Below are 22,450 nucleotides of genomic sequence, written 5' to 3'. Positions count from 1 at the left end.
GCCGCCAAAGAGAATGCAATTGAAATCTATGAGATTAGCCCTTTAACCATTTGTGTTATTGCCTAAACCGAACCAAACAGACCGTTTGACATTAGCCCGTGTGAGACAGGAAGAAAACAGGCACTACCTGTTACACCTGGATGAGACGCCAAAGGGGCAGTGATTGCCTGTGTTTGATGAGAACTAGTACCTAGTGCTGCGGCTGGGAACTATTTTCAGCAGCGGATCATTACACTACTGGTGGGCTGCAGCAGTGTGGTGTACGTGGGATTGATCCTCAGTGGTTTTGGCAGCCGCGTAGTGAACATAAAGTGGATAGAAAGTGTTGATCTGGTTACAGAAGCAGTTCCATTAAAGAAAAGATGAGTCACATGAAACAGGTTTTGTATCATGAATCCTTTAATCATATCCTGGAACAAAATAGACTCAGTGTGCAGTGAAGAAATAGAGTAAATAAATATAGTTTCTCAGAGATACACAATTCGCTTGATGCTCAGGAAATTTATTTTCAGGACGTTTACAGGCAGGCCTCAATGCTGGACACACAATCCACGGGTCTGGCTGCAGAAAACAACAACAGGAAAGGAAATAAAACATAGCAGCTACATGTAGGGAGAAAACACATCACGTCTTCACAGCAGGAATATGCTCTGGTCCCCTGTAACGTCGCCGCGGCTTCCTGGAATGCTGTCAGTAAACCGTACTTCGTTTTAGGATGTACGGCCTCCGGGACTTGGTGTTGTGTGCGGCTTGTCTCTTCAGGATGTAGGGTGATTTTCGTTTCAGCGGAGTGTCGCTGTTCTCGTCTAAATATTCTAGAGAGTCGTGGAGTAGCTGTAAGAGAGAGAGAGAGCGAGAGAGAGGAGGGTGAGTGTCGCAGGAAAACACATGTTTAGCAGCTGAGTGGCAGAGTAATGGGAGGCTACGCCGGGTAGCAGTGATTAAATGAGCGCTTGTGCTCGGTGCTTCCATGCATGAAAAACAGGTGCTAATCTGGAGTCGGCGTGTTAAGACGAGAGAAAAAAGCCGATGTGTAAGGAGCCGAGGCTGATGGGAAAATGATGGAGGAGGGGGGGTTAATGAGGTATGTTTATGAGAGATGACGGATGGCCTTGTGTGTGTGTGTGTGTGTGTGTGTGTGAGATGTGAGTCCAATTTAAAGTGAATCTGTATGTATGTGCCTGTGTTTCTGTGAGTGTGTGTGCACGTTGTTTTTGTTTTTACAGCTTTATTGAGTCATTTTTATTTTTAGAAGTAACATTTAGTAAAGGTAGAATTTATGGTACTTTTAACCCTTTCATGCACAATTCTTAAAACACAAATTACTTTTGATTTCACCTTTTTCTATCACAGTTTTATATTTTTGAGGGGTTTAGTATTTGCACAAAACAGTGGACACTGTGGGTCAGGTACTTTAAGGTCATAATGTCAAAGATTTTCATTTAAATAAATGTCTGTTAAGTCACTATCTATCGCCGAATGAGGCAACACAATGGTGATTGAGCCTATGGCCCACTGATGAAAGCCTTTGCATCTGCAGTATTACAGACTGGGTGTCTGTGACGACATTCGCGGTAAAAATCTCAAGCGGCGCCCAGTTAGTGACGCGTTTTCCATCACCCAGCAGTGGTTGGTCTGCCAGAGAGGGTAGGCGGAGCTAAGCGGCTGCTTTTCCGCTCTCTGCAAGTGTTGCGAGTAAACAGTAAACTACTATGGCTGAACAAACAAAGAAAAGATGGATGACTACAGATACAACTTCAAAAATAAAAGTACAACTTAACTGACTGAAAATGCCCATCAAATATCTGAGCGCTGTCGAGGATGTGGTACTTTTACTCTGATATCTGTTGCTTTGCAGACGTTCAGCATGAGATAAGCTCGCAAAAAATGTTGCTCTTCTTGGATGAAAAAAAAAAGACTCTAAAACAGGAAATATAAAATGCAACCTTGTTCTAACAATATTATGTTTGTATTCAATCCTAACAGACTTTATCTCCGTATCTACAGCAGCTTGTAAATAGATGGATAGTGGATCCAAGATTTTCTCTAACGTTCGTTTTCTTTGGCGGCACTTATGGCAACAAACGGTAATTCCCAGATATCCAGACAGTGCTGCATGTGTGACGTCCATGGTTGGCTCCGGTTGTAACTCTTGATTTTCCTGGCTGACGGTCGCTTTCCTTTTTAGACTGTTTGCTTCATCTGAGCGTCGAGTTTGTTTCTTTTTCTTTGGATTTTCACTTATTGTTGAAGTTGTATCTGTAGTCATCCATCTTTTTTTAAGTCGCCAAAAACACCCAGTCTGTCATACTGCAAATGCAAAGGCTTGCACTAGAAACAACAAAGATTTTGACTACTTCAACCACCGCCTTTTTCTGTGTTTGTAACATATGTGTTTGTATGTGTGTGTGTGTGCGTGTGTGTGTCCGTCTCACCCTCTCCTCCCGGCTCTGCAGCGATCGGCAGATGTGTTGCAGGTTGTACAGCTCCTCCAGCAGCTGGAGGTTCCCCTCCCTCAGCTCGCCCTCCTCCTCCTCCTCCCCCTCCTCGCCGCTCCACGCCTCCTGCCGCAGGCTGTTCACCACCCGGCACAGGTTGGGCAGCGACACGCGCCAGTAGGGGGCGCTCTGCTTATTCTGTTTCATCTGCCAACAGGGAACAAGGAGGAGGGGTGGGGTTAGGTTTCAAGACAGATTTAGGAAGTGATTGTTTTTTACACATTTAATTTCAAACTGAGATCGTCGTCGTGATTTGATTGAAAATGTGCACCGAGGTGAGAATTGATTTGACCCCAGAGGGAGAGACTCCACAGAGGATGAAAAGGTTTGTCAAACAACCTGATAATCACACCATGAAGAGCGAGGAGGGATCACATTATAGTCTATTTCATGCATTTAAGTTCTCTGCAGAAATGTACAGTTTTGGCTGCTTTGGTGATTAGATTCAGACACAAACAGGCTGAACACAATCACGAGAATGCTTACACAATTAAAGTTGCTCTGATCCAATAGCCCTGTTATAATGGGGACACATGGCTGCTAATTATTACGCTGCTGAGGACGGGGATGGCAAACATGAAGGAACTACCAAAGAGGGATTTTGTAAACTCTAATTACTGCAGTGCTTTAAAATCTTTTTACTTTCCCCCTCACAGAGTGAAAAGAGGTCGTTACTTCTTTAATGCTTCTGTCTTTAGTTTCCTTCAAATGTTACATATAGTTAGATTTAAATGTGGCACTGTGTCCCAGGTCTGAAGCTCTCTTGTTGGATGTTCCATCTCATGTTTTGTGTCTCATTTTATTCCTCAAAAACAAGAAGTATTTGTCTTTCCGTAGCTCGAGTTCTGCTTGAGCAGATGCAGCCTTCTTTGATAGCAATGCATTTCATGTGTGTCACTGAAATGCTGCAGCTTTTACACTTGGAGACATTTAATTTGCAGCTTTTTTTTGCAGCTTGAGCAGTGAAAGTTTTGCTGCTTTCACTTTCAGATGCACAGAGGTGAGAGCTGCATTTAAGACTTCACATTGAGAGCACAGATGCAGTTACATTTTTAGGCCCCCGCAGTGATAACTCACATCTAACCTCATCTACCTGCAGCCTGTTGTGTTATAATCTAGTTTGAGTGTTTAAAGATGACCGAGGGCCCCGCGGCTCCCGCACACACCACGTTCAGGTGTCGCAGAGGATGATGGAGAGATTCAGAGGGCGAGGGGAAAGTGTCACAGCCAGCAGCCCTCTCAGACTCTCTCTGCTCTCAGTGTTTATGAGCGACACAAGCAAACAGTCTCCTGTGCTGTCGTGACGACAGGTCGAGTACAGGTTGCTGCTGTTTGCCGGAGGGGGGGGGGAGACGTGTAATAAAAGCTGTAGGGACATCAAAAGAGCACACGAGGGACCACACATGAGCAGCAACTGACATTTAGAAGTTATTCAGCCATTGAAGCACTTTTTCATTTGAATTAGAGAGCGAGTGGGGGACAGGTGTGGTTGTAATTGTGCAGAAAGGTCTCTTCAGCTTCATGAAGGTCTGCTCCGTGATGTCAGTAAATCAATAACTCTGAGGGGCGGGATGAGGAGTTAATGAAGGAGGACAATATTGTAACAATCCCCAGAGGACCACTTGTTATTAGCCCGTTCAACTGACACGTTTTTTTTTTTTAAACAATCCTGTTTCGACAGATCAAAATTAGAAACTAAAGTAGCTGAAGCATGTTTTACAAAACGTACATAATCTTTAAGTTTTGAAGCTTTTGAGAATTCTTGGAGGAATGACATAAGGAGAAAGGAATCAGGACAAATAGAGGACTGCAGAGGAAACCATTAAAATAGCCGAGCACTCGTCTGATAAAAATGAGCATAGCTCAAAAACTCATGTACAAATGATCTTCATTCTTTCTGTAATTATTGTTGCTAAATTGAATTTCTTTTTGGATCAATTCTTCTTGTGTTGATTTGGAAAAATCTGAAAGGAAAATGTCCAACTGTAACATTTCTTTCTTATTTATGACCCAGTTTCAGTACTTTAAACTAATTTAAACTGTTATTAGAGTTTAAAGATTTATTTCTTGCTTCGGTTGTTGGGATTCTAGAAATATGAAGCATTTAGAAATACTCCAAAAAACAGTCATAATAAGCAGAAATACCAGTGCAGGCACAGGCGGACTCAAATCCACAGACGTACTTTAGTGTTTAATCTGCACACATTTTATTTCTTTAACATTTGTTTGGGTTCTTTCTTTAGAAAATGTGTCGACTTATGTATTACCGCAAAAGCTCAACTAATCACACGGAGTGCGAGGGTCAGTCCCAAAGCAGCCAGGCTAACGTGAACCCTGACTGAGGAAGGATGAGTAAACTCTTCCTCCTGCATCTGATCAGATAAGAAGAAGAAGAACAGACGGAGAGGTGAATTAATTTCAGATAAATGTATCTACAGTCCTGCACTGCTCACAGCCTCTCCAGCTTTCCATCAGTCATCTGGCAAGTTATTACCAATCATCAGCCCCGATCAACCTCCCAGCATCAGCGGCCATGAATCACACGGCTGATTTGTCGGCGTCTCCGTGCAAGCACCACGGTTATTTGTCAGACAGAGAGACAGAATGAGGTGGAAGATGTATAATGCTGTCAGGTCCATCTGAATGCTATTAGTCCCCTCACGTCAGTCCAGTCCAACTCTCAGCAGCGCCCAGCCTGTTTTCACCCCCGAGTCGACACATGCAGCAGCTCGGTCGGTGGCCCCATGCTTCACAATATGAAGCTGTAGGTACCCGACATTCATTGTGCTGTTAAATTCAGGTGACGCAGTATGAATAGCTCTGGTTGGAGTGTGAGGGCGATGGATGGGTCAAACGTTCATGCTGATTCTGTCAGATATTGTGTGTTAGCTGCGGAAATCTTCTGTACCTTTGTACTTATTTAAGTCAGAACCACACAATACTTTTTCCTTAACATAGCCGAGCAGCTATGATGCATAACTAAACTATGAGCCTTCATAACGTTCAACTACAACCACCTGTTAATGCATGTTGCACGTCAAGTCACTTTCCCTTCTTTTCTTTTCCTTCCTTTGATTTTTTTTGGTCGATGGACTGATGCACCGCGTCAGCCTCTATGATATAAAGTAACATGTAAAATATGAGCCCTGTGTTCCTGTGTCCTGCACACTAAACTACGTGTATGTCATGAACCAAACCAGTAACAAAAAATACATAAAATGTGAAGCTTTATTTTGTAAAACTGACCAGATTATTCTCATTATCATGAACTTTACAGCTTTATTTTTAAAGTCTAACCAGCGAGGCATATTGAGTATTGTTACCCTGACAGAGGGGCCCTGCAGACTGATATTAACATGACATGAGGGGTACGTAAGATGGTCATATTATGTAGCTTAAGGCCACAGATCAAGCTGCCATATTTGATGTGTTAGAAGTAAGTAACATGTTGAGCTCTTACTATCCAATCAAACAGGTCAGTCCAAACATCCTTTACACCCTGCGTGAGACAGAAAAAGCTCCTTACATTAAATTATTTATCTCCTCTCAGCATGATCACCAACCCAAAGCTGAGGGCGCTGCATGAAAGAGCAGCTGGGCGGCCTGTGTGTCCGACGTGAGCGGTCACTGACTGACCGGGGCGGTAAAAAAGGAACCCGTACCTTAGAAGTGAAGAGACTGCTGAGTAGCTCCTCTTCTAGCGCCCGCTGGTCCTGATCCGCGTCTGTCAGAGAGGAGAAACAGGAAGAGAAGCTTTAGGGAAATCTAATCAATCAGCTTGAGACAAGTCTGTAGCACACAGAGGATTAGGAAGATATCAAACCATCTGAAGTATCAGCTGGCATTTAGACTGTCCTCTGTCTGAGCTGAAGGTAAGAAGAGTGTGCAACCTTTTTTTTTAGCTATAGCTTTTTAGTTAACTCCAGGACAATCAATGACTGTTTGTTATCCCTGTTAAATGAAGAAAATTGATCAATGGAACAAAATCTATGTCCATCTTTTGCACTACGTGAAGACAAAACTAAGCCTGCACACACACACACACACACACACACACACACACACACACACACACACACACACACACACACACACACACACACACACACACACACACACACACACACACACACACACACACATCTTCAAGCATTCAACAGGGGACAAAGTATTGATTTGCAGAACTCCGACCACAACCCAAATTACCCCAAAAAATCTCCAAAATCCATCATTGTTTTTTTTTAACAAGGCTTCAGTGTTTCCCCCGCAGAGAATAATTCATATGAAATAGATCCACATTTTAAATCTCAAAGGCTGACTGCTCATCGGACCAAAAGTCCCCTTGAATTCCAACTACCTCAAGCAGCTCCGTGTGCGCTGTATTAAGTGTGCAAATAAATGTAACTGCTAATAGATGTAAATCAATTTACTTAAGTTGGAGTGAAGTAAGACTAGAACATTTGAATTAGCCCTGATCACGTTGGATGATTGAGGAAAGGAGGTAAGTAAGAAAGTCAGTGAGGTTAAGAAGGAAAGCGATGACTCGGGATGTAGAACAGGAAGATCTGTGGCTCAGTCTGAAACTGAACCTTAGATTGTTCCAGAGCTCATACCATCGATGTGGACGTGACTGTGAGTGTGCATTAGATTGAACCTGATGAGAGTATTTGTTGGCGTGTTTGAGTGAACAGATAAATGTTGATGCTTTGGGTGGATCGGACGGTGCGATAGGTGCTCGTTGAATACTCTTTAAAAGGAGCCTACGAGAGGAAGAATCCTGAAACTCAAGTCTTAGAATTACTTGTTTTTCTTGGATAAATTAAATGAGTTTTCAAAGTTAAATCCTCCTGAAGTCCAACAGCATTTTAACAGACCTGAAAAACTGGATAAATACCTTATGAATATGTTTGTCAGAGAGGACACTAAGAGACACACAACTTCATGAGGAAGCTGTGAAATGCAGATCTGAAACGTCCCCCTCATTTAACATCTGCTGTTTTTCAATACTCAATACAGCAGCATCCCCAAAACGATGCACCTGTTGCATACAGTCAGTCACTGGAGAGGATAAATGGCTCGAATTGTACAGCTTATTAAAGATGCATCATGACACAGTGCAAACATTTTAAAGCCTGTTGAAGTAGCTGCGTCGCTTACCTGTGCAAAGTCCACTACATGTGAAGCAGAGGAGAAGCAAACACGTCACGTGCGCCTGCATCATGATGAGGAAACAAACTAAAACAAAAACAGGATCCGGCTCTGAAGAAGAATTCACCTGAGGAGGAATCTAGTCCATAAGGTTAAGGGTCACACAGCTAAAGAGGGAATATGAAGAGATGCTGCTGCTGCTGCTTCTTCTTCTCCTCCGGATCCAAACACGCGTCCTCCTGCAGTTCTCTGGTTGGTTGTGAAGTGCAGTAGGCTCCATTCCCTCAGTTTATAAGAGCCAGTGTGATGTCAGAGGATCACCCCCACCTTCCCACCCACTGACACAGCCCCCCCTCCGTCTATCCATCCATCCCTGTCTTCATATCATGTCTTCCCTTCTGTCGCTGTGTCATCGTTAAATCAGACGTCACATTGGCATCACAAGGCGAAAGTCTTTTGCGTCAAGGTTTGGGAGATTTGGTTATTTCACCTCATGACTGCACACAGGCTGAGGAGGGTTTTTTTGCATGTCTCTCGGGGATGGGGATGCAGGGGTGAGAGGGGGAGGGGGGGAGGATGCATGAAAAAAGATTCACTCTGTGTGACTCTGTTTGGAGAAGCAGTTCTCCCCCACGTCTTTGCATTTTAGAATCCACAGGTGATTCTCTGCAGAAACCAACCATATAATTCCTGTTATGTAGCCAGGTATTAAAATCTGTAAATCTGTTTTCATCAAGTAACATGTTTTCCAAATTAAACCTTTAAGTCGATTAAAAATGTAACTTAAGACCGAAAAACCAGGCAATACATAATAAACAGACTGAGGAACAGCTTTGCACCAGGCCATGACACTTTTAAATAAATAAAACTTCATAAACACAAACTAGTGCAATTCAACCTCTTGTGCAAAACACACTTGACCCCTGAATGTATGTATTTGTATATTTTTTTTATTTCTGCCTGCACCTTAAATGTATATATATTGCCTTGGATGTATGTATTTAGCTTGAAATTTTCTTTTTTCCTCAAATTTTCTTAACTGATTTTTAGCACCTCTTCCCTGTTTTGTTATATATATTTTATTTTATTATATTTTACATCCTGTATATTCATTACACCACTTTCCAAATGGAGCCCTCCCCCGGCTAAAGAATTTCACACAGTTGTGTAACCGGAGAGACGATAAATATTTTGAATCTTAAGGATCAGATCTGTTCGTCTAACGCAGGTGAGGGTTTCTCTCTTGGCTACTTCTTTAATCAAACACTATTTACCATTGATTTAATTCAGACTTTACTCTGGATCATTCTGTGATCTCAGTGAAAACATTAAGTAATTGTTTTATTACATTAATATTCCACTGACATAAAACATTATGTAATTTACAAGGGAGTTCCGCAAGGATCAATTTTAGATCCTCTCCTTTTTTCTAAAGATCTTGTTTTTATTCTTTTGCATATTTTTTTTTTTTTTGCTCTAACATGAAATAGAAATATATCTTAAGTTTATGTGCAGTTAAATTAAAAAGTTAAAAAAACAAAACCTGATACTTTTAGATATATTGTAATAGTATAAAAGTATCTGAATACATTTCATGCTAAACATTATACATGTGCAACACTATCATATCAAATCCACTTTCATTTAAAGCTATATTAATGTCAGTACATCGTAAATCAGCTGTCTCCAAACTGACAATAATTAGTCCCCAGAGAGAATCTTATCCTATTATATAGAGTAAATATACCAACTGGAAAAGCTTCAAAGCAGAAGACAAGCATGAACACAGCAGTCAGACTGGAGGTTCAGCAGGCTGCATTCCTCTCATGTCGGAAATTAAATCTCTGCCGTTTGAATCCAGCAGGGAGAGCCACTTACCAAACCCCAAGTAAAATTAATGAATGTGTTTTCCTCTGCATGTCCTGTACAGCAGCTCTCTGAGAGTATGCTCATGTTTTTACATTAGTTTAATAACTCTTTTAATATTACAGCAGCCTGATAAACCTGCAGCTCACACACATCCTGCAGGGTTTATATTATTTGTGCTAATGGCATTCAGAAGCCCTATTTATTCTTTGACATGGGCTATTTCTTTTGTCCAAAACGAGCACAACATTTTCACACTGGTACAAACACACATTTTTACTGATTTCTTAACACTTCTGAGTTTAAACTGGACGTTCCTACTTTATGTTTTCTGTTTGATTTCAGTTCGTTCACTTAGAATTGCCACCAGCATTTACTTCCACGTCCCTGCAGGTGGAGGGGGGCAGAGTTTCACCAACAAATCTCAGTCTGGGGAAACACCTCCCTCCGCTTTTCGGATGGGACGGACTGCAGAGTCTCAGTCGGGACAGCCTTCAACTTTTCTGAAACTCTCCACACAAAGTGCCCGACGACGTCCCGCGTGCCATGCTGGGACTGTAACGCATTTCGGATCGCTGGTTTGTTTCCTCGCGCTCCTGAGACATGGCTCCGTTTGGAAAAGGCTTCCTGAAAGCTCGACTGAAAAACAGGTAATTTGATGAGAGTAGTGTTTCTTTACGGGAACCTGTTGAGTGCGGTTTTTTTCCCCCGGAGTTTGGTTAGAACCGTGTGGTGAGATGTTGTGGAGGGAGATTTACGCACGACGCAGGTTGTGCGTAATTCTGGTTTATGAGTGAGCAGCACAAAGGGCAAAGAAGCGAAACTTTATTGATAAACTTAGTACAGATTATTTGTGTTTTTAATACTTATAGACCTGTAGTATTAAAGGGATGGTGCAGGAGACTCTCATAGTACAATCAGAGAATATCATTCACCTTTAAATCTACTGTATCTGCTTTACTGTGTGCCAAATGTGCCATGATATACCATAAAGAACATCGGGGACACAATATTAACGTATTTGCACTGTTGCTTTAAACCAACATAACCCATCATCAGGAAATCCTGAAGCTTATTTGTTTCAATTATTGGAATATAAGTGTGAATATTGATGAAGAGGGATATCTGTCAGTATTAAAGACATTATTTTATGGAAGAATTTAACCTCGTAAAACTTTTTTATTCATATAACTTTGCAGCATAATTTGACCCTTAAATGAAACTGGTGTGAGAAGTATTGCAAACGCAGGTCAGAAATATGCTACTGCACTTACTTCTGTCAGAACACACCGAACTGTACATCAGATAAGAAGAGTTTTCTCCGTCTCCTTGCTTTGTAATTACCACAAAGATGTTACTTTTAATGCATGTTTCATCGGGGACACCAAGGACCAAAGAACTTTCTGACTACAGCGTGAGAGCCGTCCTGTCATCAACACTCTTATAATTTGCCTCTGCAATTTCCCTGAGTGGCTAGCTTGGCCTTTTGATGTGCCTCTCACTGCAGCTGAGGTCGCAGCCTCGGCTTTTTGAAAAGGTGGGAAAATTAGATTTGCAGAGCCACAAGCTGTCCTGAAATTGTATTTGGGGTTGTTGACTGCAGCCATTTGTTGTGCAGAGTTTGTAAACAGAGTTTGTGTGTTTTTGGAGTATCTAGGTCATGATCCAATCCCCTGGAAGCGTGCAGATTGCATTAATGTTGCCAAAACAAGGATCAGGACAGTTTTAAATGTGGGTTAAGAACTATTTTCATTAGCTTTACTTATTAAGCCACTAATTTAGCACCTAACGAAGCAGAAAGGTCTTGGATTAAGTTCAGAAATAAAGCAGGCTTTTATGCTAAATTGCTGTTTGACAGTGGCACCAGCAGCAGAATGGATGTATTTTGACACACACACACACACACACACACACACACACACAGAGCTGAGATGAATTATCTTTGATCACTTCAAACAGTCTGACTGAGGCCGCCTCCTGTGCATGTCTTATTTTTTTCATGTTGTGTAGTAATTACCATTGCGGCACCTATAATTACCTAAAGTGTTGAGATCTGTGGATATGTCAAACACTTGATTTCAGACTGGCTTCAGAGGCATTTAAGTGGATGTTTGCAGCTTCATCTTCCATCTTAAATAGTGGAAACATCAAAACTTTCAGAATAAAACTGATAATTGCAGCTGACATTTATCTTCATCGTCGTTACCATCAAAGAGTCACAGCGCATCATCGCAGAGGCCTGTGCGTCAGGCTGCTGCGGTATAGTGCACCAGCACTTACAGGCCTGAAATCATTTAAAATTGAATGGTTGCCAGTCAGTGACATATGCGACCAAAGGAATGACAACGTCCACTTAATCTCGCTCTTATGCCACAATAACAGCGTGACAGCATTGTGCTCAGAAGACCAATTAGCTGCTAAAATTGTTTGGTGACAAATTAGCAGGCCACCCGAAAAGCAGTAAAAATGGATCAATTGTGTTCAGAGAGAAGACGTCGTTTAGTTTCACTGAGCAAAAGCTCATTTGGTGATTCACAGAGCCACTGGGGGGAAGAAAGGGTGGGTGGTTTCCCACAGGAAGGGAAGAGAAGGGGAAGGGGTGTGTTGTGTCTCTGCTCACAGATGACAATCAGAGCGGGAGTCATCCCAGAGATCAACATATCCAGATAGAAAAAGTGGTGTTATTTCCTCACCGATCCCTCATCCTCTTTGAGATAAGAGCGAGAGGAAGCACCTCCTGTCCAGAAACAAGTATCTGCGCTACTACAGCCTCTGTTCATCTTTGTTTTTCTATCTAAACCAGCAACAGAAAACACTTTGTGTATGCTTTCCAAGTTTTTGTGAGAAAAAGCATCGGCATGATTTTTACATAATTTTGGGGTTTAAATGACAAAAGGTATAGATCGCCTCAGCTCGATCAAAATACATCCACTAAAAGTTCCTGTTGTAACAGGCCCAGATTGCCTGTCTCATATTTAACATTTAAATGTCTCTTTTTGTAGAGATCCTTTTTATCATGTTTTCTTTAAAGAAAGATTTTTTCAACGAGAAAGAGCCTTAAAATTGCTTTCTTCAAAACCACCAAACCCCATTCACAGAAACAGTCATTTTACTGTACAGCAAACAGGAGTTGCCGATCTCCTGCTGCCTTGTTTAGTTACTTTGTTTGTGTTATTGTGTGACCTCAGCATTTTAAATGGTCAGTTCTAATACAGCACAATATTTGTTTAACTCAAAATAACACAAAAAAAATTGTAACAACCTTAAGCAGCAGTAGTGGAGTAACTTGTTCTCTGCAGGGTAAAATTACTGTTTTTGTAAATGGAGTCTGGTGGCATTGAAGAGAGGGATGTACACGCTGTTTCTGCTTAAAAAAACAACAACATCTTGACCGTTTATCAAAAAGTTCTACCTCTGAAACAATCTGAACCTGTCAGTTGTATAAAAAGCACTTATCAGGAACGAGCTTTGATTAGACACGGTTGCCCCAAAGCATTACTTTGCAGCCAATGAAGCCGGTTTTGCGGCTACCAGATGAAGCAATCTGCTGGAGCAATCCCAAAAACTTTGGACGCATTAGTCTTTAAGGAGCCAACATATGTAGAAATATGATGACAAAGATTATCCTTTAATTTCAGTTTAATGGTATGATGGCCGTCTGTAGCGTCACAGACTGTATGACAGACCGGTCATTTGAAATCTTTTAAAAACATGATGTTTAACCTCAGAGCTGTATGCTGGTCAGTCTGAAAACAGAGCTGCTTTATTAGTTCAGGAAACGCTAATGTAACGTAATCGTCTGAGTTTAATGGCCTGATGTTAGTGACATTTACTATATGGAAGGTAATGTAAAGGTCATGTGTCTGCTGTATTACATGAAACATCACATCACAGAGCATGGAGGCTTGGTTCACACAGATGTCAGAAGAAGACTTACTGAGCTTTAGTGGTATTCATATAGCTTTGAGCTAGGAGAAAGCAGCTCCATGTTTTTTCAAACCTATAACGTCAACACCTGAGTAATTAGCAAGCAATCAAGATTTTGATTCCAAATCAAGCAAAACATTTCTGCAGATATGAAAAGCTTTGTTTCTGTTTGCATGCACATATTTATCGCTATAGATCTGAGAAAACAAGCTGAGACACCGGAGAGCTTTAAATCTGTCATTTATTACGACATCTTCAAACCACCAGCATGCAGTCATCTGTGGTAACATGCAGCTTGCAGATTTACGACAAAGAGGGAATTGTTAAGTCGTCCTAGGTTGTTATTATGTGTATTACAATGGGAGAGTGCCGTGCCACCATGGTGGAGCTGTAACACAATCTCCCCACGCACAAACTTGTGCTGAGTTTAATATAATCTAATGCGGTTTCCTCCCACGTGTCTGATGTCTCTCTGGGTTTCTCAGGTTGGAAGTTCAACCTGAGGTCAAGCGGGCCCGATTAGGTTTCTTGTGTTCGCCCAAGTGTGAAATGTTGAGGTCTTACTCTCTTTGTGTTATCCACTGCACAGCCTCCATCCTCACAATAACAAGAACTATTAGAATATTTACAACGATCCTCGTACGTCCTAATTCTATTGGCACATTTCCAATCAGAAGGTTTGCGCTAATCATAAAATCAGTGTCAGCTTTGTTATGTATCACCCAAAGCTGTGACCTATGAGGGTACCCTCATTTGTTGTGCCTGGCAACCTCAGTTTAATCCCAAGCTATGAATATCAAATGGCACCAGCAGTGACAGCCCTTATGAGTGTATTAGCTGCGATGCAATCAGGCCAATGATGCGTGCAGTATTTGTCTTTATCCAGGTGGGGAGTGTTCTGGAGAGGGTTAGGGGCTTTGGTACTCCCAGCACCTGATCCCACAAGTCTTATTGAGAGGTTTGTATACAGAGGTTTGCGAGGCAACACTAATGTTGAGTTTGTAGAAATGTAATCAACCTACAAGGCTAAAAGTGAAAATTATTCCAGTGGTAGTTTCCTAGAAATTCTGCATTTACTGTATTGCAGATATGTGACTCATTGTTCCATTACTGGGACTTGGAGAAAAGTTGTCTCAGGTTGTTTCCCCTGATTGATGTTTGTCTTGTAACAGCTTGCTTCTCCTGCAGGTACAACTTGGTTCAAACTTGGATTTCCAGGAAACTCCATGCTTACTCCAATTTATCACAGATCTTAGTGACATCAGGTGCTCGTGTAGCTTACCACCATGTTTTCCAAAACTTCATTCGCACAACAGTTTTTCGATTTACGAGGAGCAAACATGCTCTGTTTTCAAATTAACGTTAGCCTTAGCTAACTCAAAGAGAGGCAGAATGATTTCATCAGTGTGTGGTATAAAGTATTGCAGCTGTCAAGGAAGTTGTTTTAGTCAATGTTGGGAATATTTAAGGGCTGAAGATTGTGTTTTAGTCAGACTGACAGGTAGTGAGACGTACCTGTTGGGTAGATGCGGTTTATCAAAGAAGCTAGTATTTAATTGTATTTCTTTTAACATTATAATTATGGACTGGATTTTACAACAGAAATAAACAAGTCTGCTGATTTCACATTGTGTTGATGCCTATATACGTCCATATTTATCTCTGCAGTTATCTTCCTGGAAGTGACAGTTGTTGTAAGCGTGACATCAGGTTTATTTGGTCCATAAAAGTTGAGGAAAGGCAGCTTGTAGCCAACTGAAAAAGTCATTAAGAAAAGTAAAGGAAAGAGAAGCAGTGTTACGAAGCCTGGCGTATTGGGACCATCTCAAAAGTTTTATGTAAACTGGCTTTTAGTCGGTTAGCATACATAGCAAGCCTACTATTCTTAACTACCCAATAAGGCTATAGCTATATTGGGAGTTAGCATGCTGACCCTCCAATTGCATGAAACTCATTAATAACAGAAATATTATTCTATAAATACTTAAATAGTAATTATTTGGCCACTCAGTTAGCCACTTCATAGCCAAATCATAACCAGAGTTATCTGGAGACACTTTACAAAAAGAGCAGGTCTAGACCGACTCTTTGTTATGTTATTTAAAGAGAGGCCCAACGTGAATCACCATGAGTAGCACTTAGCAATATTCGGCACATTGGCAGAAAAACTTCCTTTAACAGGCAGAAACCTCGAGCAGAACCAGACTCATGTTGAACAGCCATCTGCTTTGACTGGATGGGCCGAAAATCAGTCTCAAATTAGTTTAGCCTCTAAGAACTGTTTACAGATTTGAAACACAGACGTTAGGTTTATTTTTAAATCTGCTGTTAAGTTTTATTCTGGACATTTGAAACGTGGATTGTTCTGCCAAAGTCGTAGATTTGTCAACGCTTTCTTCACATTAGGGTGGTGTTTTAGATCACAGGACTATAGTGACCGCTGTGGAATTCATTTTCCCCTTCCTCCCTCTGTTCATTGAACTGTACTGGCAGGATGTTGTGTGAGCGTTGGTGAATGTGGCCCAGGACAAATACAGGTGTTTCCCGGCCTCACCGTACCCTCTTCCTGCGCAGCTGAGGTCGTGGGTCAGCCCCTCTGAAATATCTAATTGTCCGTGATGGCTGTTTATTCACGTGTATGTTCACCATGTGCTGACGAAGTTCAGATATTTCTGGCCTAAAGAGTGACATATACTGTCATGCTCCTCTCGGTCCAATCATCCCTTTTCCCTCCTTTCCTGTTCTTTTTTTTGCCTCTTTTATTCTTTCGTCCATCAACTGAAGTACGATTCTGGTTCCCAAACTTCTTGCCTTGGGACACATTAAAATGACGCCATTCCTGCATCTAAATTGGTCTCTCACAGCAGCTTACCAGTGGAGGAAAAAAAGGTTACCTCATGCCTCCTCCGATTGTGTTATTTGACAAATATTTGAAGAGGTAAAAATGTGGTTCTACTTCTTTTTCTTTTCCGTCTTTTGTATTCTGTTCATCATCTCTCAACCGTGAGTTTATTCTCTTTAGATTGGAGCATTAATTTGTATTTGTCGCTTTTAAATTTCTGATTCTCAACAAATAGAAGATTTTAAGATTGACAATCATAGTATGTTTTGCAGAACTGCTGCTTGTTACTGTACACGAGCTTGGCTTTCACTGTATCCACCCACGGTTTTCTCTCCTGCGCACCAACAGCGCTTCCTGAGTAGGTTGTAGTTGGAAACTGTAAGGTCAAAGTCGTCATGGTCGTTGTCTTTGAATGCCAGAGGCGTACAGGATCTGTTCGGCCTGCGCATAGCTCAGGTATTTGCTTTGCTCCGCTCATCTCCAAGGGCCTCCATAACCATTAACCAGCCGCTTGCATTGTTGCATACGTATCGCATTCCTGACACCTTATTCACTGCCACTTTACACAATGCAGGGGTTGTGTGTTTTCACGCTGTGTGGGAACCAAAACACAGCGCTATCAGACTGTAAAATCTGAAAACTCAGAGATAATGCAGCATTTAAGTTCTCCTGTATGAACAGTTCTTCATACATCTCACTCACTGGTGTTGGCCTCCAGGCGGGTAGTATCTGTTTCATCCTCAGACGACGTGTACTTTTGTCTACCCTTCCTTGTGGTTAATGTGGGCTGCAGTCAACCAAGGTTATCTCCTCAGATAGAAAGGCACAGCATCTGAAAATATTGCTACGTACTGAGGCGAAGAACAACTTCTAACATTTGATAACAAGTTTAACAACGAGTATGCGATTTGAATCTCAAAGTTTGAGCAATCTTTGGATGTAAGGCTTCTGGGAAACAATCGCTGAATGTCTTTTATCTCTTATTTCGATCTGAAAATTGCTAAGAGGAAAGAATCCTATTCATGTGGTTTCTGTACACTTATGTCAGATAACCTGAACTAATGTCTTGCTGAGCTAAAACAAAACTCCCTCAGTGAGTCTGCTTCCCATCGATTCTGTGGACCGTGGACCAAACTTGAGATTTACCAGGATTACAAGCACGTTATTCTGATTTATTACTGTTAACAGTTTGATGAAGAATTGCCTGTTTGGTTGAATAGATCCACATTCCTTCAGCCTCCAGTCAGGCGTTAGACTGGGAGCTCCTGTTTAGTGTTTCTTGGGGATAATAATGGATACTTCAATCTCAAAGACAAACGAAAAGTAGAAGTATATGGTACATCCTTTTTTGCTTTTAAAGAGTAAGCTTAACTTGACATTCAGGAAAACTATGCAACGATTACATGATACATTAGTCTTGATCTTGACATCAAATTGAAATGTCTGGCAATGTTATCTACTTATTTGATTACTTCTTCGTGTTGTGGATGTCTGCTTTGCCGGTGCCTATCATTTAATGACTGGATATTAGGTCTTGGATATTACCGGCGGTCCATTAAGCATGTAAAAAATGGATATCATCGGCCCATCAGAGGTCATTTTTTGAGCAAGTTTTACCGTCCAGACGAAAAGTTAATGAGGGCCTTGGGGTTAAATAGCTCAGAACGAACCATTAAGTGATCATCTCTGATGAGCCAGATGATGAGTAACAGTCTAATAGAATCATGCCGGGGCGCACGAAATGAGCAAATGTAGTTTTCTGCTCACTGATCTAATGAAGGAACATCAAAGTAGGAACAGTTTAAGAAAATATACTACTGAGAATAGTGAAAGAACTTCACAGCATGCGTAGAAGAGTTTGTGTTGTGAAGCATGTGGACTTTTTGTCCACGTTTCTGTACACGTCTGATAAGAGGTGAAACGTCTTCAAGAACTTCAGCCAAGTTCAGTTGCCTTTTGGATTAAGCTTTGAGTTTAAAGAAAACCTTATCAAGTATGGTCCGATGACGTTATAGGCCCCTTTCTTCATTTTAAATTGAGGTTTCATTGTTGCCCAGGTGTTATTAAAGGTTGCCTGTGTCATTGCAACAACCCTAGCTCAGTTCTGACTGGGCATCTTTACTTCCTTAAAGACCTTTAAGCTGCTTAGGGGCAAACAGGGGGGAAGTCTTGTGTCAAGGGGTTAAATGTATCATTACCAAGCCTAAACCACCGCATAAGCTTTGTTTTTCCTTCTCTTTCCCAGGACAAAAGATGCCGAGCCTGTGGCGGGAAAGGAGATTCAGGTTACTGTCTGCACTGAGGAGAAAGTTGTCTGTGGAGTAACAAAGCACACAACATGTGCGGATATGATCCAGGCACTACTGGATGATCACAAGTCAATCCCCGAGAGCAAGAGGCTCCTGCACGGGGAACCCAAAGACTTCTGTCTGGTTGAGCGGTGGAAGGGTTTTGAGAGAGCCTTGCCTCCTCTCACCAGAATCCTGAGACTCTGGTATGCCTGGGGTGACCAGAGACCCTTCATCCAGTTTATGCTAATCAAGACCAGTGATTTTGTGCCTCAGCCTATTAAAAAGGGTGTTAAGCCCAAGGGGGCAAAGCCAAAGCGATGGGATCAAAGTCGCGGTCAGCATACCCAGTCTCTGCCGGTGGAGAGGCAAAAGCGCATGGTGAAGAAAGCGTTCCGGAAGCTGGAAAAGATTCACAAAGAGAGCAAGAACTCCCCGGGTGCTGACGAGGTCGACCGGATGGTACAGCTTATTCTCAACCAGGACCACACCATCCGGGAGCAGATCCTTCGCATGAGGGAGCTGGATGTGGAGATCGAGAGGTTTGATCTACAAGCGCAGAAGGACGCCGAGTCTGAGAGTTCATCGGCTCAGGCTTGTGCTCAGAGTTTGGAGGCGAACATTGAAGAGCAGCTACAGGAGTACCTGTATACCAGTAATGGAGTGGAACAGCTTGAGCTGCAGGTTCAGAAGCATCAGAATCTCATCCTCCAGTTGTCTAAGGATATTGACGCTGAGCTTAGGAGGGCAAACTTTCCTCTGAACCACTATGAGGACATTGAACAACAAGGAGCAACAGCTGCTTCCTTGTTCCCCATGGAGACGGACGAATTGTTCTACGCTGCTGAACTCAAGAGGTTGCAGGATGAACTGAAACACAGCCTCTACACTGGTGTGTCCCTTCACAACCAAGCGGCCGACATAGACAAGGAGCTGAAGCACTATGAGGCTACCCTGGTCTCCAAGGATCAGGAGTGCTGGCAGCTGGCTGCCCACCTGAACTCATTGAAAATTGCAGACGAAGGAGAGTTGGAGCAGTCCAGTCCTGTGCCTCTGAAAAGTGAGACTCAGTGCAGCGTCTCGCAGACAGTGAAACTCAAACACAGCCTGTCCCCATTAGACGTTACAGACACAGACTCAGACACTGGGATTAGCTCCACACACAGTCAGGACTCTTTGTCACCGTGTCTCGACTTCCCTCCCCCACTGGACACAGACGTTTGAACAACCCGGGTGACCCTGCAATTTAAGGTTCTGTATGCACTAGCCCCAGTCGGTGCTTGTCATGTTTTGTCATTACATTTGATTTTTAGAGCTAAACATTGTTCTTGTTTGGAAGACAAATCCCCGAAGAGCTTTCATGAAGCATCAAGTTAATTTTCGATGGACCAGTGATGGCCATGTTTAAAGCAATAATGCCAATGTCTTGCCAATGCTAATCTTTGTTTCTAAAACTGTAAGATTTTGCTGCATTTGTCGTATTTGATACAATGGATATATATGATATATGTTATGTACAGATTTATTAAGTTTGTGCAATTTAAAGACATCCCATTCGCAAAAAGAGATGGTAGCTGGAAGTGCAATGCCTCCTTTCTCTATTCAGCTGTATTGATAATACATGCAAGGCACAAAACTGGAGCAACTAGTCCATCACTGTTTATGACGGCTTGGTTTCCCGTCTTTTAACTGTACATTTTTGCCCTCGAAGACAATTTCCTTAGCATGTCTAAGGTGGCTTAGTTACTTAAGCGTGTTTTTGTTAATTTCTTAATAATTTTGAATGTATGCTACTTTTCTTTTCTTAAAGTTCTCGAGCTATTTATGAAGCTGCACTTCTTTGTACACACTTATAAGTCTATTAACAATGTTTTATATTAAAACAAATGGCTAACTATTTTGGCTGTAGATTTGAGAATTGTTTAAATATTTTGATTCCTCTCAGCGACACTGTACTTCACTGCTGTATCCACCGTATGAGATTATTCTCAGGACACAATTTGATTGAGAGATGACATATTTATTTATCTTGTAATTGTATTTTACAGATGAGATTTTATTAAGACCATTTCCTTTCTCCATTTATCCACTGATCTGGTCAAATAGCAAAAGTAGCACAAATATCTGGGCTATATAAACCATGCTTAAACACAAAAGCTTTGATAGAGTAAAATGTACATTTTACTTTTCATAATAAACACTAATACTGAACTGTACTGTGCCAAGCATTGATTAGATTATTTTGTGGAAGTTGTTTGCTAGAAGGTGTTGACTCTAAAACCACGGGAAAAAAGACTCAAGGTGCCAAAAGCACTGAGTTGACTTTTCCAGGTTCTTTAAAGCTCTGAGTCAGAGAGAAATGACACAGCAAGTGCAGAGCCCATTTCCAGTCACTGCAGCATATAATCAGACAACATGGTCGCCAGGCAAGCACAAACAACAGCGAGCACTCTCCTCTTGTCAAGGTCCTGCTGACAGACTCACACTTTGTACTCGGGGCAGAGTGAGGCTGCCTGCTGGAAAAGAAGAGGATATCTATTTCACACACTAATTGCTTAACCCCCCCTCCTGCGCCTCCTCCTTCACCGCTTCTAGCCACTAAGTAACTCCACCAAGCATGAAAGGCCAGAGATCTTACAATGTGAACAACCTTGCACCGGTGCCTCACACTTGTTGATGGAATGGGGGCTTATTACGGTACTTCTAGCATGTTCTTTTTCACCATCAGGCACACACCAAGATGGAACAGAAGCAGGAGTTCATATTATAATGCAAATCAGACCTGTCTTTAGTTGGTGGAAAGTTTTAATGGAAGGTATGTTGAATAACAGAGTCTGTTGTTCAACCAGAAAGTGGATGCAGCGGATTCTGTTGCATTGATCAAAAGTCATTAGACTCCATTCAAAGCCAAGGCCATCTGGTGCCAACCTGTTCTTTTTCCCAGGTCGTCAAATACAAACGTGTTGTCACGTCCCGCACCCTCCTACAGATGCTCAAGGTACCCGTTGACAAAGATGGGAAACAAAACCAATGCCAGAGTCGTTCTTATACATCGGACAGCCCCAGTTAGACAGCAAAACTACTTGGTTGAGTTCCAAAAAAGATAATATGATGTTTGGTTTCCCATGTGACACCAAAGTCTGGTGAAAACAATTGTGAAGCTGTTGCAGGTTGGTTAGGTTTATTCCAATCATGGAAGCAACGACTTTGGGGGAAACGGACATTATTTGCTGGCTTGCGGTGTAACTCCTGGCCTACAGTATGCTCCTCTTCTGTCTACATGTCACTGTTTACACTCCAACTTACAACCCAAAGACAAATGGAGCAGGAGTTGAGTTATCTCTTTAAGCAGAGATGACTGTTGGTTCTTGGACTCCAGTCGGGTCTTTGCATTCAAACTCTCCTGCTCTCTAAATTAATCGTTTTACTGCATGTAACTGACGCCCGCTCAAACATGATCGGTCAACACCACATGGACTACCAACTGCCAAAATAATGCCTTTGCTCAGATTCAGCTAGTGTTTGCTGATATCCTTTTATAGAGATATAGAGATATGGAATGGGACATGAATAGCAATCTCCTGGGTATACGTTCAGTGTTTGACCCATCCATCGACCCTGGACTGTTGGAGCATTTGCTCTGAGGGTCTAATATTCATCAACGCCGACGTTTACCCATCCACTGCAATAAAAGAAATGGGATGCGAGCGGTCGGGGGGACATTACCCCATGTGGTCAGCAGTCAGAGCTTTAAATGATTCATATTTAAAATATTAATATACTGAATAAAGGCCTTTAATATTGGTTTTGTCTAAGAGTGCCTGAACATTTTGTTTAATTGACTTTTTTGTTCACCTTTAAGAGCATCTCCAGGCTCCACA

The 22,450-nt window shown here is 41.9% G+C and overlaps 2 protein-coding genes across 2 annotated transcripts; one reads left to right on the top strand and one right to left on the bottom strand.

Moving 5' to 3' along the window:
- Window positions 1-403: 403 nt before the first annotated feature.
- On the bottom strand, window positions 404-7,716 carry nts (neurotensin). Its single transcript, XM_069687191.1, has 4 exons — window positions 7,656-7,716; window positions 6,161-6,222; window positions 2,436-2,645; window positions 404-834 (listed from the first exon to the last, which is right to left on the bottom strand). The coding sequence occupies exons 1-4, from the start codon at window positions 7,714-7,716 to the stop codon at window positions 691-693; spliced, it is 477 nt and encodes a 158-aa protein (XP_069543292.1). The 3' UTR covers window positions 404-690.
- A 2,366-nt stretch (window positions 7,717-10,082) lies between these two features.
- rassf9 (Ras association domain family member 9) lies at window positions 10,083-20,774 on the top strand. Its single transcript, XM_069686879.1, has 2 exons — window positions 10,083-10,162; window positions 18,527-20,774. Exons 1-2 carry the CDS (start codon window positions 10,116-10,118, stop codon window positions 19,791-19,793), a joined length of 1,314 nt encoding a protein of 437 aa, XP_069542980.1. The 5' UTR covers window positions 10,083-10,115; the 3' UTR covers window positions 19,794-20,774.
- The last annotated feature ends 1,676 nt before the right edge of the window (window positions 20,775-22,450 follow it).

The sequence above is a fragment of the Semicossyphus pulcher genome, unplaced genomic scaffold (genome assembly GCF_022749685.1).
Source record: "Semicossyphus pulcher isolate SPU_LCO1_2020_fin unplaced genomic scaffold, fSemPul1.0.p SCAF_8, whole genome shotgun sequence".
Taxonomy (NCBI): domain Eukaryota; kingdom Metazoa; phylum Chordata; class Actinopteri; order Labriformes; family Labridae; genus Semicossyphus; species Semicossyphus pulcher.
Note: the sequence above shows the minus strand (reverse complement) of the source record. Positions and strands in the feature narration are given on the sequence as shown.

Coding starts and splice junctions, on each gene's coding strand:
- rassf9 (XM_069686879.1), top strand. CDS start 10,116: ATGGCTCCGTTTGGAAAAGGCTTCCTGAAAGCTCGACTGAAAAACAG. Junction 10,163..18,526: donor AAAGCTCGACTGAAAAACAG/GTAATTTGATGA, acceptor TCTCTTTCCCAG/GACAAAAGATGCCGAGCCTG.
- nts (XM_069687191.1), bottom strand. CDS start 7,716: ATGCAGGCGCACGTGACGTGTTTGCTTCTCCTCTGCTTCACATGTAGT. Junction 6,223..7,655: donor ATGTAGTGGACTTTGCACAG/GTAAGCGACGCA, acceptor CCTCTCTGACAG/ACGCGGATCAGGACCAGCGG. Junction 2,646..6,160: donor GCAGTCTCTTCACTTCTAAG/GTACGGGTTCCT, acceptor CCCTGTTGGCAG/ATGAAACAGAATAAGCAGAG.